We start from the raw sequence: 16,603 nt of genomic DNA, 5'->3' as shown, positions 1-16,603 counted from the left end.
TCGTTTTTAAAAAAATATATAATTTCATGATCGGTTAAAACCAAAGTAACTCACAAAAAAAGGTAGAAAAAAAATATTCAGCTGCACCTGCTGCCAAGAGCATGGAATAACTGACCCTGAATCAGTGAATAATTAAAACATTAATTCTGCTTTGGAAAACAGAATTAACAGTCCACCGTCAATTTTCAGTAGTGATGAGCGGTGACTTTCTGTGTGCAAATGAGAAAGTGCTTTCCATAGACATTATGAGCAATTTCAGAATAAATAGACACATGACCTGAGGTGTTTGGCCAGCTTCTTTCTCTTTTTCTGTTTGCATTGCTATGAAATAAACAATATAAGCTGGAACTGTAGTGCAGCAATCCAACGACTTCTGTATGATGCTTTTATGACATTATTAAAAAATTAAAAATAAATAAATAAAACAACTTGTTTACACTGCTTGCTTATGGAACAACTCAAAAACCATTAAGCATTTTGGCAGATGCACTTACCAGTAAACGGTAACAATTATCTATCACACTATTTTTGCGGGAGATTTAAAACTTGGTTTTTGACTGTGGGTATGTCTATAAATAAACATAAAAACCTGCAAGCTGTCTGTTCCTCAAACATAAACGTTCATGCATCCGTGGCTTCAAGACTAGATTACTGTAATACATTAACAGCAGGATATCCAACAATATCCATAAACAAGCTTCAGGTGGTTTAAAATGCAGCACATAGTGGTCCACAAACACCAATCTTATTAACCCGATTTTATACACTGGCTATGCATACGATTCCATATCAGTAACAAAATACTGCTACTCTTTAAAAAAAAAACTAAATTGTCCAGATTAACTGCGATCATGCTACAATCACTTAAGGCAAATTTGATGAAATTACACTTCTTTGATTAACAGAACCTCTGATGCAATGTTCAAGTGGTGTTTTCCTTTTTTTTTTGTGGAGAACTGTAATAGGATCTCCATCTGATGACACTAGAGACACATCGGACACAAGATAGAAATGCAATCCTGCTAAACAGTACCCAGATAATATCAGGGTATGAAAAGCATGTTTATGGCAGGGCAAAGGGTATGTATTGTGCTACTAAAAACCTCAATGAAACAAAATAGACTTTTATTGTGCCACGTATTGAAATCTACTATATGAAGCCAAAAATTCAAAATGTAGTGTGTGAAGTTATCTTTAGATACAGGTTTTAAAACAACTTAGTCACTTGATAAAGGGTAAATAAAGGCAAAAAACATGATCAGTAATACTGATTTGTACCGTACGGAATGGACCTGTGGAATGTTGTCCAACCTTGTTATTAACATAATAAAACAAAAATAAACAGGCACTGAAAAACGAGTGTAAGAAAAGTAGTAGTATATTACCATAGGAATAAAATGAAGGTATATGGCGAGCGCCTCTGTTAATTTTCTCAAGCCAACATGAGACAGAGTGACACTCTTTTAACTACATGAAATCCCTACGAGCGTTACAAACAAAACCACTTCTGTGATATCAAGTAGGACTGCGACGATAAATCGATGCAGAATCGATTCGTGATCTTCCGAATGAATCGCGATTCTCTCTGGAATCGATTCTGAGCTTAGATTTTAACAGCAGATGGCGCTCTACTCTAGTTTTTATCCGCACACTCAAATGCTCAAATAAAGATCAATGTAAACACAGCCCACTGTGAACATCCTTGTAATTCGCTTCAACATTTTAGAATTTTATGAATTATTATTTTAGGTTCAAGTGTGTGTAAGGATTTGGAAACAAGCAGATTACGGCTGTTTCTAAAGCATCTGCTGTTCAAAACTAAGCTCAGAAACGACTCGAGAAAGAATCGAGATGCATTCGGAAAATCTCAGAATCGATTTCTCAATTCGGATGCATCGATTTATTTCCCCCAACCCTAATATCAAGCAGGGTTGCAAAAAGGTGGAAAAATTTCCAGTAAATTTCAGAAACATTGGAACCTTTCCAGGATTTTTTTTTTTTGGAATCTTTCATGGACTTTTGGAACGTTTCCACCCCTTTGCAACCCTAATACCAAGTCCACCTGCCTTTGGAATGAACTGGTGAAGTTTGAGGAGTGTTCACATGGGCAGATCAACACTGTTATGGCGGGTTTTCCTGGAGGTACCGTCGTAACGGGGCAGTGCTTTCTGCAGGCTGGACATGGCAGCGGTGCGCTCCACGTCGATGACCGCGTACAGCTCTGTCCTGCGCGTGGGAGTCTGGGGAAGCGGCGAAGTGGGCGTCTTTGGGGTCTGAGGGTTACTGGAGTTCTCAGTCTCGGTCTCCACCTCAATGTAGTTCAGTCTGTGAGACTCCAAACAGGGCCGGCGGAAGTCGAAGTTGAAGAAGGTCGGCACGGAGCGATCCCGCCAGCGGGCCGACTCCAGCTTGTTAGCGCTGAGGGGCGCGGTCACGTTCTCGGTGTTGATGTAGTAGTGAGTGGGGTCGGGGCTGTGCTGCCGATGACTGTGGAAACCGTTGACAGCCTCTTCCCCGTCCTCGTCTTCGGAGCCACCCTTGGGGTGCTCTCTCAGAGGCGGCAGGGCGGGGAGGTTCTCGTAGTCCAGCAGAGCCGTCCTCCGCTGGGCCGAGTTGTTGACGTTGGCGTCGGGAGTGAGAGGAGCGCGGCGGCGAGAGACAGTGAAGTTCTCCGGAGCGCCGGGAGAGGTTTCCTCGGATCTAGCACTGTCGCTAACGTCTGTGCCACTCGGATGTGAAACCACACTCCCGTTTGAGTTCTGGGCCGAGCTGATCCCGGCACACTGCTGTCCTGACAAACTGGCCTCTCTCTGCCTCTGTCTCTGCACTGGAGTGGGGCCCAACACAAAGCGAGCACCTTCAGGCTCCAGCTGCACTCGAGGGCCGGGATCAGGGGCCTCTTGAGGAGCGGCTTCCTCTCCGTCAGATAAAGAGACATTCAGTTCTGCAGGAACTTCTAAAACACTTGGGCTGTGCTGCTCCAGCAGACCCGTGGTGTTCACGTATGTGTGCCCCTGAGGAGACACAAGACATGCTTTGGTGACTATTACATTTAAATGGTAACATGACGTGTGACCCTGGAGCACAAAACCAGTCTAAAGTCGCTGGGGTATATTTGTAGCAATAACCAACTACACATTGTGTGGTTAACAATTATCGATTTTCCTTTTATGCCAAAAATCATTAGGATATTGAGTAAACCTCATGTTCCATAAAGATATTTTGTAAATTTCCTACCGTAAAGATATCAAAACCTAATTTTTATTAGTAATATGCATTGCTAAGAACTTCATTTGGACTTTAACTTTAAAGGTGATTTTCTCAATATTTAGATTTTTTTGTACCCTCAGATTCCAGATTTTCAAATAGTTGCATCTCAGCCAAATACTGTCCGATCTTAAACCATACATCGATGGAAAGCTTATTTATTCAGAAATTCTGACATTATTCAAAAAATTGACCCCTATGACTGATTTTATGGTCCAGGGTCACATACAGGGCTGAAACGATTAGTCAACATTATCGACAATGTTGACAATAAAAAATTGTCGACAAATATTTTGTCGTCAAGTAATCGTTTGATTTCATATGACCTAATGTAAGAGCCTAATGCGGTTTGACCAGTGTGACGCAGTAGCGCAAGACTAATTCAGCTCTCCTGGATGCAATTCAAGAGAAGACACAGCGCTTCAGAGCAAACGCAGCCGAACCTGAAGCCGCTGAGCTGCATTTGGATGAATATGAAAATATAAGCTACGCGCTTTCCTCTCAATAATGAAATAAACACAACAAAAACTGACAGCGGTGTGAAAGCAGCAGTTAAGAACGCATCTGCTTACAGCAATGTGGATATTTGCATGAGCTCTGCAGTTCAGCAATCCAGTAAAGTCCAGTCACGTCAAGTTTATTTATATAGTACTTCATGCAATAGATAGCCTCAAATCAAGCTGCTTTCTTAAGCATTTATTAAACATGAAAAACCAGAGTCCGTGTCACTTTTAGCTAGAATTACAACTTGGTTTTCTGTTCAAGAGCAGCTCTCCGGTGTGGAGCTAGCTAATGATAAAATCTTTTTATTAGTGGGGGGAAAAAAATATTTCATTAAAGTGATAGTTTGGTTTGCAGAGATCAAACTTGATCTAGCTCAGGACGGTTTTGATTATCGTAACCCAATAAGCTATTTTAAGGGAGATTATGTTGTGAATAAAATAGTTTATCCAAAAATAAAATGTCTCTTCACATACCTTTATTTTGTTTCTTATCCATGACTTACAAAAGATGATGTTAGGCAGAATGATGTGTCAGTTACTTTTTCATACAGCTAATTAAATGGTGAATGAGAGAGTTTCTCAGTCTGCCATCAACGTATTTAACAGCATTTAAATCTTCTGTTTATTCAGCGACCGCTACAGGGATTTCCTAGGTTTCTTCTGCGGGGCGTATTTGGAGTTTCTCTGGCCTTCGGATGAAGATTTACTACTGATCACAGAACTGTGCTTCACTGAAAGATACGCATGACAATTGCAGCTTCTGCCTAATCGCGATTTCATTTCGATTTATCGAGCAGCCCTAATAGAGAGAATTGGAAGACAAAAAAAAGAGGAAAATATCAGAGGAACAAAACATTAAAAAGAGGGATTACAATCAGGCAAGAGGTAGGACCCGCGTAATTATCGGAGCAGCTTTCCAGCGGTGGAGAGAAACTCAAGGAGCGGGAAGGGCTCGAATCAGATGTCGAGGTTGCGTTGTTTCTTCTTGACAGGTGAGTAACGTTGATTTTGCATTGTTTCACACAACTTATCTGTGTTGGCTTTTGTTTGAATATGCTTGTGTGTCATCTTCACTTGTTTCTGCGATCTCAAAAATATAGGGGTGAGGTTCAAAATAGGGGTGAGGTCCTGTTGGGGTATGGGTGTGTTTGTTTTGGTGCTTTCAAATATCAATATTGTTTGGCAAAAATCGCTTAGTGCACCTTTAATCACCATGATTGTGAAAGGGGTTTGAGACTGATCACCTTTCCACTTACCCTCACAGCCTCGTCCGCAGCTAGGAGCGGGTGTGTGGACTCCTCGCCCAGTGATGGGAGGCACGTGCTCCCGACTGACGGATGCCGACTAGAGGGGTGAGAGGACGCATCCCCCAACGAGGGATACCGTAAGCTGCCGTTTGGTAAGGTAGGGAGGATGTTTCCAGGAGCTGAAGCAAAAAAAAAAAGAAGATTCTCATTACTGTTCTACAATGATTATGCATTTAAATCACCATAAATGAAAGACCATGCAAAAAATACTATGGTAGACTTTTTTTTGCATGTTGCTGTAATAACTAGATTTTTACATTTACATTTAGTAATTACAATTGAGGACAATAGAAACAAATCAAAATCAATAAAAGAGCAATAATATATAAGTGCTGTGACAAGTCTCAGTTAGCTTAAAATATAGTGAGAAAATGTTATCTGTATTTATTTGGTGGAGCTGCACTCATTCCCAGCTCTTATGCAGACGTACTGGTTGGCGTGGGCGGTGTGAGGGGAAGCTCTGGTTCAGTGTGCGCGAGGGTGGGCTCAAACACCGGCTCCTCTACTACGCTGATGCTGTTATTATGCATGATGTCCTGCAGCATGTTGAAGATCTCCTCAGCACGTGAACACTTGAAGGCAAATATTCCTGCAAAACGTCAACACAAACGGTCAAAAACACACTTGCTCTGCTCTAATAGATGAAACGACCAAAAGTGGACACAAACTATTGCAAATGGTGGCAAATAATAATACAAACAATAACTATAAAACAAAATTCTAGTTAATAGGGCTGGATGATTAATCAAAAAGAAATCGAAACCAAAATTCAGAACCTCTAATCGACGTAATTTTCCCATGTCCGTTATTTTGTTTTTAATCCTGTTAATGCTTTAGTAGCAAGTGGCAACTTTTCGTATTTGACAGCAACGTGGCAGAGCAGGCATTCTGCGCTGCGCTTTTTAAAAAACCATTCCTGAGCGCCGCTGTGGTCAACACTGTTGTTTTAATAGTGCTTTATAAATGAATAAATGAAATGGAAATGAAATCGCGGTTTTAGACACAATGGCGCGTTCAGTGTGAATGGCCAGTAAGAACCCAGAGTAAACACTTGTGCATTTAGAGTAGTGCTGTCAAACGATTAATCACATCCAAAATAAAAGTTTTTGTTTACATAATATATGTGTGTGTACTGTGTATATTTATTATGTATATATAAATACACACACATGCATGTATATTTTTAAGAAAAATGTTGTTTATATATGAACTATATTTATATATAATATAAATTATATGAATATAAATATATACATGTAAATATTTTCTAAATATATGCTGTATGTGTGTGTATATATATATATATATACACACACACACACACATACACAGCACACACACGTACGTTATATTATGTAAACAAAAACTTTTATTTTGGATGTGATTAATTGCAATGAATCGTTTGACAGCAACAATTTAGAGTGACAGGATAAGATCACTGAGATGGTGCCCTGCTATAAAATAATATTCATTTACAGGAGATACAAGTTATTTTCTACATGACGGTTTTTATATTTCTACATTTACTACTATTTTCTACACGATAATATTTAAAATGTATTTTGTTTGCAATAGATGCTGGTTATTTTCTACTTTTGACATGGCAATATTCTTTTTTTTTCTTCTTTCTTTTTTTAGGAAACTTGCTTTTTACAATAAAAAGGAAATATGATTTTTTTTTTTTTTTTTCACAAGACGTCATTATTTCAAGCAATGTGTGCTTTAAATTCAATTGTTTGAAATATTCAGCAAATAACCATAAATGGTCTGTTTCCTTCAATTATTTAAAAAAAAAAAAAAAAAAATCACAAAGTCTTTCATTTGAAAAAAATATCCCACCTTTAATAGCTGAGCATATTTACAATACAAACCTTTAATGAACTATGAGGGCCAAAAAAAATAAATAAGTAATCGTTCATTAATCGTAATCGAGGTAAAATGTTCAATTAATCGAGATTTTGATTTTAGGTCATATCGTCCAGCCCTACTAGTTAATAAACCTAATGATGGACAAACAAACACACACAACACAACACATGTAGCATAATTCGGTTTCTTATCAGGGAAGCAAACGTTTGCTAATCCTGCAATGGGCTGCAGTGTTGAATCTAATTGTTTGGAGCACATCAAGCCGGACTTACCTGATCAAGCATGCAAACTCTCTTGAGCTCATCCTTTTGAAAGCATGGGTTCAAATGTTAACAGTTTACATTAATAACTGTTCAAAGAGCTGGTGATCAGACCTTATTTGGGAAGCCTTCAAGTTGCTGTAAATGTCTGTACCAATTAGGCATGTGACGGTATCAAATTGGCATGTTGCGATTAATTACTAATTGCTTTTATCGCGGTATACGGTATTATCACGATATTGAAATTTAGTTGCAAAAAAGTGTTGTCAAAGAGTTGTAACAAAAAGAACTGAATATTTAAATACAATAAAGCAATACACAAATCTTTGTTAAAAAAAATACAACTGTTAGTTCATGTTAGCTCGGGTTCATTAAATAACACAGTAGTAACTTTTGATTTGAACAACGTGCTATTAAATAGGCCTATTGAAATTAACTAGGATTAATAAATGTTCAAAAGAATTTTTCATTGATAGTTTGTGTTAACTAATGAATTAATTACTGTTAACTAATGGTGCCTGAATGTAAAGTGTGACCGAACAGTAAATAATCAAAACATATTTGAACAATATCTAGGGCATTTTGTAATCCAGATTAAAATGTAAAAAATTTGAAAATAAATAGCCTATGAAGTCTAAATATTTAAGTATTTGGCGCTGTGATGAACACCATAGTGAATACACAAATCTGAAAGGATTGCTGCGTCCCAATTCGCATACTATCCATCCTATTTGAAAATAGTATTAGTATGTCCCAAATCATAGTATGTTTAAAAAAGTATGCCAAAGATTCCCGGATGGTCTACTACTTCCGGTTAGAATGCAGATCGATGCACACTCTAACGGCTAATATTGGCCACAACGGTGGACTAGGATTCGATCAGAACTACAAACATGCATAAAACGTGTTAAAAAACTACAAACATGGCGGATATGCATGACCAACGGACAGGTAGAGAAAGGGATTTGAGTGATAAAAAAATCAATGTCTAACCTGATTAAAAAATATTAATTTAATGTTATCCATGTTATATTTCATCTGCAGGAACAATGTGAACTTTTATAATGATACGTTTGGTCATTAACTTTTAAATGCATTATGCAAACACATGAGCAGAGTTCTCGGCATGAAAGACCCGCGATGTGCTTCTTTATTTCTCTCCTATACTGTAGGAAATCAAATTAAACGAAATGTGGATTATGTTAACTGTAACAAGATGATTGACAGGGCAGTTTAAACAGTGACAGGATGCACGTAACTAAGCAACAGAGCGTCCGTTAAAGAAGCAGCTATGACAAAGTAGTATGTCCCAAAGCGTGCCTACTATTCTGCTACATACTCAAAAGTATGTACTTTTTCTTCACAAAAAAGTGCATACTTTTAGGGCTTAGTATAAGTAGGCGAATTGGTACGCAGCAGATGTTTAAATCATTTAAATAAGTTTCAGAAAGTAGCACAGCTGCTTTGTTTACGGGGTTTCCAGGGTAACGGCTGCATTTCTGCTGTTCCATCAGCGCCATCTGCTGTCAGAGAGTGAATGTGCTTTCATCCAGCGCATCTCATCAGTGTTGGGCTTGTTTACATCAGAGTGCGCACGCATCTTTGATGCAGGATACAGCGGTGTTGTACATTGTGACCAGTTGATGGGAAAAGTATTCTTAAAATGCATTAAAAAAACCCTGAATAATTTGTAATAAATAATTATTTGCTGTATTTTGAAGTGCCCACGATAACAATATCGTGCATATTCATTATCGTGATATATCGCATTACCAAATACCGGCACATGTCTAGTACCAATTATTCCCAAGTCTCACAAAATGCACAAAACTCGTAATTATGTACACTGTCAGTCAAAAGTTTTTGAACAGTAAGATTTATTATGTTTTGCTCACCAAGTCTGCATTTATTTGATCCAAAGTACAGCAAAAGCAGTAATATTGTGAAATATTTTTACTATGTAAAATAGCTGCTTTTTATTTGAATATCTTTAAATTAAATTAATACTTTTACTAGCAAGGATGCTTTAAAATTGATCAAAAGTGATGATAAAGACATTTATAATGTTACAAAAGATTTCTATGCGTTCTTCTGAACTCTCGATTCATCAAAGAATCCTCAGCTGTTTTTAACATCATAATAATAATAATAATAATAATAATAATAAATGTTTTTGAGCAGCAAATCAGAATATTATATTGATTTCTGAAGGATCATGTGACTGGAGTAATGATGCTAAAAATTCAGCTTTGAAATCAATGGAATAAATTACATTTTAAAATATATTAAAATAGAAAACCGTTATTTTAAAATATTTCAAACTTTTGCTATACTTTGGATCAAATAAATGCAGGTTTGGTGAGCAGAAGAGACTTCTTTAAAAACATAAAAAATCTGTAGTGTAAATTGAAGTATGATGTGCGAGAGTGTAAGGGATGGAGATTTCAACTTTACCTTGACCTGTCTGGCAGCGACGGCCACTCTCAAACGAGAAGAGATTTGAATCGTAGCCATAACGGCGCAGGCACAGGTAAGGCCACTTGACAGCATCGCATTTGCGTGTGCGCAGGACCAGCTCGTCCTCCATCAGCTCCATGATACCTGCTCCCAGCTCATTTCCGTCATCATCCACGTTCACCACCTGAACACATCAAACCAATCCAAACCTAATGAGCTCAACCCGCCACAAACAAGATCATCACAATCTAACACATGCATGCTGAAAAATACTAACCTTAAATTTACTCTGGTGATTGTCAGGGATCGATTCTTTATCTGGACAGCTAAAACAGCTTCCCATGGCTTCTTCAGACCATTTGATACCTAGAACACAAAGACAAAATTTAACACTGTACAACTGGCCTGAAGCAGAATTCAGATTCTGTCAGTAAACAGGATATTTGGCTTGTTAACAATCTGCAGGTGCTTTTCACATGTTTCTGTGGATTGGCTTGATGAGCACAGCCTTACTCTTAGTGCTGATGCATTTATGACTGAAACATGAAGTTGGGGTAGGGCTGGGCAGTATATCAAGTTTGCACGATATATCGATATATTCTTTATATTTCCATTTTGCTGTCAGAAGTGCATGAGCCTTCTGCTTTGAGATCCTCCGCTAAACTTCACAGACTTCATTCAGAACGAGTGCCGCCACGCTCATGTGCGCCAAACAGACGCTCAATGTAATAAGAGCGCAATAATTCTGACTAAAATATACATTTTGCTGAAATATTTGTAGTAGGACAATAAATGTGACATATGTAGAATTTTGTATTTGTATGATAGCATATTAACTGTAAAGTGACTGTAATGGGGTAATCAAAACAGCCTTTTTACTCAATTAGATTTTTTATTATTTTCATTTTTAGTTTAGTAAATTTAACTTCTGCTTTAAAAGCAATATTTTTAGATTGCAATGTTACAATGTTAGAATGTAATGTGATTTTAACCCTTTTTTAACATATGTTTACATTCATTTTATTTGTTTAATCCAAATACCGAGATATATACCGTATACCGCAAATCAGCCAAAAAATACAGAGATATGAATTTTTGCTCATATCGCCCAGTCCTAAGTTGGGGTGGGACATATTTTTTTTAAAATAGCCAAGAGCAGGGGTGTGCATTATGTACATCCCAGAAAGCAACTGACAGCACAGTCTCAATTCTCTATTAGAATTGAGACTGTGCTGTCAGTTGCTTTCTGGGAATAATATTTAGAAATATTATGTTATGTTTTTTGAGGGTTGTACCACATTCTATCCTAACCATGCCATACCATGAAAAGGCTAAATTATGGGATATTTTAAGAGACAAATGTCAAGAGGGTCTTTATGTACTATTTTCATACATTTGCATCAGACGTTGACATCAAAGAGGTCACTGTACTGTAAAGAGATACTTTTATTAAAAGATTCTGCAGTGACAGCTAGGATTGCATCGGTAATGAATACTGAGGGTTATCATATCATGCACATTTGACTATCTACAGTAATTTGATCCAGTGTTTTCAGTGTCTCGGTTCATAGTAAAAGCTTCTCCACATGAACTCCAACAACTCTTCAAGAGCTGTAAGTTTGGGTTGCTTACAGCCCACATTTGAAAACCCAAAACACGCTCCATCCTCTTCTGCCAATTGTATAATGTGAATTGCTTATAATCTATATCTGTAAACAAAAGAGAAGCTTTATGGTTTAACTTTAAGGCAAAGAAATTAAAACAGCCATAAATGTGTAAATACTCTAAGAGTATTTCTCAAAGCGTTTTAGCACTAAAACTCCTAAATCAGTGAAACGTTAGGAGTAGTGGAGAGGACTAAGACCAAGCTACAAACTAGGTCTAAAATGGCTGTTATTGCCGGCAATCTGCCTCAGAACGTAAACATCTTAGAAACACGTTGCATTTATTTGTACATATAAATAAAGTTAAAGTGTATTTGCATTATTTGATTGATTGATTAAGTTAATCAATCAATATGTTTTCCCACACATCTTTTTTGGTTTTGGAGGATATCCCAACTCCAGATTTTCCTTTGATTATATCCTTGTTTTCATTAACAAGTTGGGTAAGAAGTAGTGGTGCTCCAATTGATCGGCTATCGATCACTATTGGCCGATAATTGCGTTGGGATGTTTGATCGGCGGTCACTAAAAAGGCCGATCTCAAGCAGATGTGAGAGGATTGACATGACATGCAGCAGCCGTCTCAGCAGAGGTACAATAATTATAATGCTGTACAATTCATATTTCTTCATTAAATAACTTATTCACAAACAGCGTGAGTGAACCACCACGCGTGCTCCCTATTTCTCTCTCAAAATGCGCAAACGGCTTCAAATCACATCGCGTCTGCACTATAAGCAAGCTGCACGCTACAAGTTGACACAGGAATTTTCACTTGCACAATCGAGGCAGTGTCGCATTGTCACTAAAGTTTATACATTTTATTTCTTTTTAATTCTTGCCAGTATTTAAACCATTCAGCGCTTGCGCTCTCCTGGAGACCGTGTACTCATATACACTCGAAGCGCACACACATAACGCCAGGTTCACACACACACACACCATTTGCATTGCGTATGAGGTGCGTATTTTTTCAGCAGTGCAGCACTCGTTTCCGCTGCATGCACTGAATTAAAGTGACAGCGCATTGTTTGCGGTAAATATGAACATGGCTTGACACGAAAATGTAGTAATAACACCATAAATGCATGTAATTAAAGTCTACTGTGTTTCAGAGTCAACACATAGGCTATGGCTTTTTGGCTAGATTTAAAGGAAAAGAGCACTTTTAGACAAACGAGGCAATAATAGATGGCACTCGTGGAGGTAGGAAAACAAAGTTCTTTATGAACCGCAGGATTGCTTGTAAAAGATTTAAATGCTAAAGAAAAGGCAGTAGAGCTGAGTTTCTGTCAGTGGTAAGTTTTAATTTAGAATGTTTGTGATAATGTAAGAAAAGTAGTTTAAATGTTTTGTCACTTGCTTGAGCAACTTACTATATAAATCTAGAAGTAAATGCAAAAGTAAAAAGCATTGAATAATGTGTTTCTTATATGTATTGCATTTAAACATCTATGAAAGATTGTATTGCTGTACTGTGTAAAAAAAGAATCGCAATGCTGAAAAAGCATTTTCAGTAACAATGTTTGGATTTGAAATCAAAATAACGGATAAATGTTGTGTTTGTAGTAAACAGCCACGGATCAGTTGCAGACTCTTGTGTGAAAGCTGCTTCTGCACCGCTCACGTACCGCACATGGACTGCATACACACTGCAAACGGAGCATGTGTGAATCTGGCGTAGGCCACCTCACATACAGCTCACTAAATCAGGCTTGTGCTGTGTGTAAGCTATTTTGCAACAATTGCACGATTGTCAAAACAAAAATGCAGTGCATGATCAAACGTTTAGGTGAGATAAATATATATTTTTGAAAAATGTCTAAAAAATGCGCCTCTCCACCCCTCAAATTAAAAAATCCCCTCTCACAAGAGTCACATAAGAGGGGAATTCATTTTCAAAAATGAAATTCAGGCCCTGAATAAATGTCTAAAAATCTTGATTGGATCATAACTATAAATAATTCTACATTATAAAACGAAGGCTTTAAAAAGATCGTATCGGTGATTGTATCGGCAGAAACTGCTTTCTGAGATCGGTTTCAAAAATCCTGATCGGAGCAGCCCTAGTAAAAAGTAACAGCTGTTCTTGCATCCAGTTTGGTTTTCTTTTACATTTGCATGTCTTACTAACACCCATGATTATTCTAGTCTGTTAATCAAAAGGCTGTTTATATGCATATCCACTAAGTGTTTATGAGAAGCACACATGTACGAGGCAGACAATTAGATGAACATATACTTGTTTAATTACATAACCTGCATTTTAAAATCTTTATTTGAATGTGGCAACAGTTTTATTTTTAAACCTTAATTTGAATATGGCACATAATAACGTGCTCTACAATATTTCTATGAATAAATCTCTGACAAAGACTATCAGCCAATCACTGTGTGCATAGTTAACAAGCATGCTAACATCCATAGCAACGAGGTCAACCCCGCCCCTTACTCTTAGATTGAGACTTCTCTCTATTCCTTAGTACAAGTTTGTCTCAGCAGCTTTGTGAACAGGATTCAAGAGAAAACTCTTAGCTAAAAACTTGTACTGCAATTTAGGAGAACTCTTAGTGGGAAGATAAAATGTTTTGTGAATAAGGGCCCTGTTGACTAATGAAATAATCCAAACACACTTTCATAGCCAGTAAAAACATTGCTCAAGTCACTGGCATTCTAATTTATTTAGATTTTTGTTTTGTTTTTTTCCATATACATTTGGTAAAAATAGTTTCAATTATAATAGAGCACCAGATCATGTCTGTAATAATCATTTCTGTGATAATAATAACACCATAAAACCGCTATATTTTCTGAAACTGGTGCTCAAGCCTGGTGCTCTATTAGTCCCGACAGTAATGTTGTACCACACAAGGATGAGTAACCATGTCGATTCCAGTGCTTTATCTGTTAGAGCCCGTTTGATATTTCCTATTCAAAGATGTTATGCAAGCATAGCAGTGGGCGTTTGCACTGAAGTCTGAAAGGAACTGTTTAAATCAGAGGGCCAAAAACAAGGTAGAAAATGGCAATTATTTCTAACATATGATGGTTTTTGACGTAAAATGCAATACAAAACATGACCCCTTTAAAAAGTGAAATGAGAGTTCTTACCCAGATCCAGCCACCAGGGTTCCTGGTTCATTCCCCAGCCAAAGCAAACAAGTCATTCTCTACATGTAGAAAGGGTTTACAGATGTGATAGTTGTGTCTGAAGCAATTCTATAATGTTGGGGGGGGAAAAAAAAAAAAAAAGATTAATTTCATATAAATAGAACTGTTTACTGTATAAAGGCCAATATACACTGCCAAATCAAACTCCACCAAACAAAGTTGTTGGGTTTTGTTGGTCAGTGTGATAGTTATGTTTTCCAGCATTTTAAATCCAACTATCAACTTTACAAACATTTCTCATCTTAAAGTCATTTTTGTGAAAACAGTCTCTGGCCCAAAGTAGAGGCGAGTTATCTTGATGGATACAATAGTTTGGAAAATGAAACATTCCTGGAACGTTTTCATAAACCAATTCTGTTCTCACACTCAAGCATACCATGACACAACAACTGATTGAAAAAAAGAAATAGAAATAAATCTTTTAACAGCCTTTAAATCATCTTAACCTTCTATAAGAAGATGTGGAGAAACATAACACTGTAATTTAAAAACATTTTTGAGTGAACAGACATAATTGCTGTCGTTAATTTAGATTATTTAAAAACGAATGGTAGAAACTGGTGTGTATTCTCATTTTAACAGAGCCAAACCACAATGCATCATAAAAATAAAATGGCATCACCTGTTTAACAGTCAAATAAACATAACCATGTCCCCAGTGCAAAAAAGGAAATTTTATGTATAGTAACCCAAACAGTAATGCCACAGTCATGGGTTCGATTCCCAGTCAATGCATATAACTTGAATGCACACTTTGGATAAGGAAATGCATAAAATGATATTCATGATGATAGTTTTTTTTATGGTTTAGAAAAACTGACATCCCATTTTCAAGAAGGTTTTCATAACGACTAATGTGGTTTAAACAGCAAGTAAAAAATATAACATTTCCATTTAACCTTACACATGTGAATGCACACACCTTTATCATTACTTTTTCAAATGTGTATTTTTATATTTAATTAATAAACATCAAGTTTTGGGGAGTCACACCAAATGACGTTTTGCAACCTGAACTGATTTTTTTCTTGCTTTGTCATAAAAAGGACGAATTATCTGATATTTTATCTAACGTTACCCTGACAGACAGGCATCAGGGGCCACAGGGGTCCTCTATGTATGACATATTTTACTGTTTGTTTTTTGCATGTTGGTCGCAACACATAACTTTTATTAGGCGGACAAAGGTTTTTGAACATTAGTAATTTAACAGTGAAGAAGCATAGTGTTTACTTAAACCGGGATGGTTTCAGTTCAGTAAATTTAACTCAACACGACATATCTAGATCTAAACATTTATCAAAGACTCAACGTGAAACCAGAATAGAACAAATCCAACTTTTGTTACCCAATCAAATCATAATAAACCATATAAAGTAACAAATAAAGCGTCTTGTTGTTTATTTCACATAGCTGTTTAACTCTTAAATTCAACTGGATTAACGTAACCCAGCTAACATATACAGCCGATGAGATTAGCTAGATAAACATATTCTGTTAAATAGATGAGGGAAAAAATACTTACGATAAGCTTTTAATCAGTCAGGATGGGTTTTTTTCATCGCGTAATATTCCACATATTATCCCACGTTTATATTTTAACTTTCTGAAAAGTAAGAATCATTAGCTAAACTAGCACAGGTCCGCCCGAGCGCCAAAATAATCTACCCTCTTTCACTTCGTAACCAAACATTAACTACATAAATCACGTTTAACTGACGACCGTAGCGCAGTATGGTGTAAAGTAAAAGTTCGCCATAAAGAGTAAATTCGGAGTTAAGGTTATTTGCTAGTTTATTTTGTTGCTATCTAGGGCCGCAGCAAACCAGTGTGTGCTAGCATTAGCATTTAGCCAGGGGACCCTGCGCATGCGCGTGTGTAAGTCATTTTACGTGAGTTACGTTCTGCGCAGGAGTCTGTAAAAACTACAGATGAGGCACATAATAAAACTCTTCAGAGAAATCACGACACAGCGCTGCATCTGGCATTATTGGATGTTTCTTCAACTATGGGCAGTTTAGATAATAAACTCAATTAAAACACACTTGCTGTCTAATTAAACAGTTTCAGTTTAAAATAATTTAATTTAAACAGGCTAATGTTCG

The 16,603-nt window shown here is 37.0% G+C and overlaps 1 protein-coding gene across 1 annotated transcript; it reads right to left on the bottom strand.

Annotated features, from left to right (window-relative positions):
* Positions 1 to 1,108: 1,108 nt before the first annotated feature.
* On the bottom strand, positions 1,109 to 16,383 carry frs2b (fibroblast growth factor receptor substrate 2b). Its single transcript, XM_058767757.1, has 7 exons — positions 16,024 to 16,383; positions 14,439 to 14,546; positions 9,941 to 10,029; positions 9,661 to 9,847; positions 5,508 to 5,666; positions 5,027 to 5,196; positions 1,109 to 3,014 (listed from the first exon to the last, which is right to left on the bottom strand). Exons 2-7 carry the CDS (start codon positions 14,467 to 14,469, stop codon positions 2,100 to 2,102), a joined length of 1,551 nt encoding a protein of 516 aa, XP_058623740.1. The 5' UTR covers positions 14,470 to 14,546; positions 16,024 to 16,383; the 3' UTR covers positions 1,109 to 2,099.
* Positions 16,384 to 16,603: the final 220 nt, after the last annotated feature.

Source organism: Onychostoma macrolepis, chromosome 25, assembly GCF_012432095.1.
Source record: "Onychostoma macrolepis isolate SWU-2019 chromosome 25, ASM1243209v1, whole genome shotgun sequence".
Taxonomy (NCBI): domain Eukaryota; kingdom Metazoa; phylum Chordata; class Actinopteri; order Cypriniformes; family Cyprinidae; genus Onychostoma; species Onychostoma macrolepis.
This window is presented reverse-complemented; position numbering and strand designations above follow the sequence as displayed.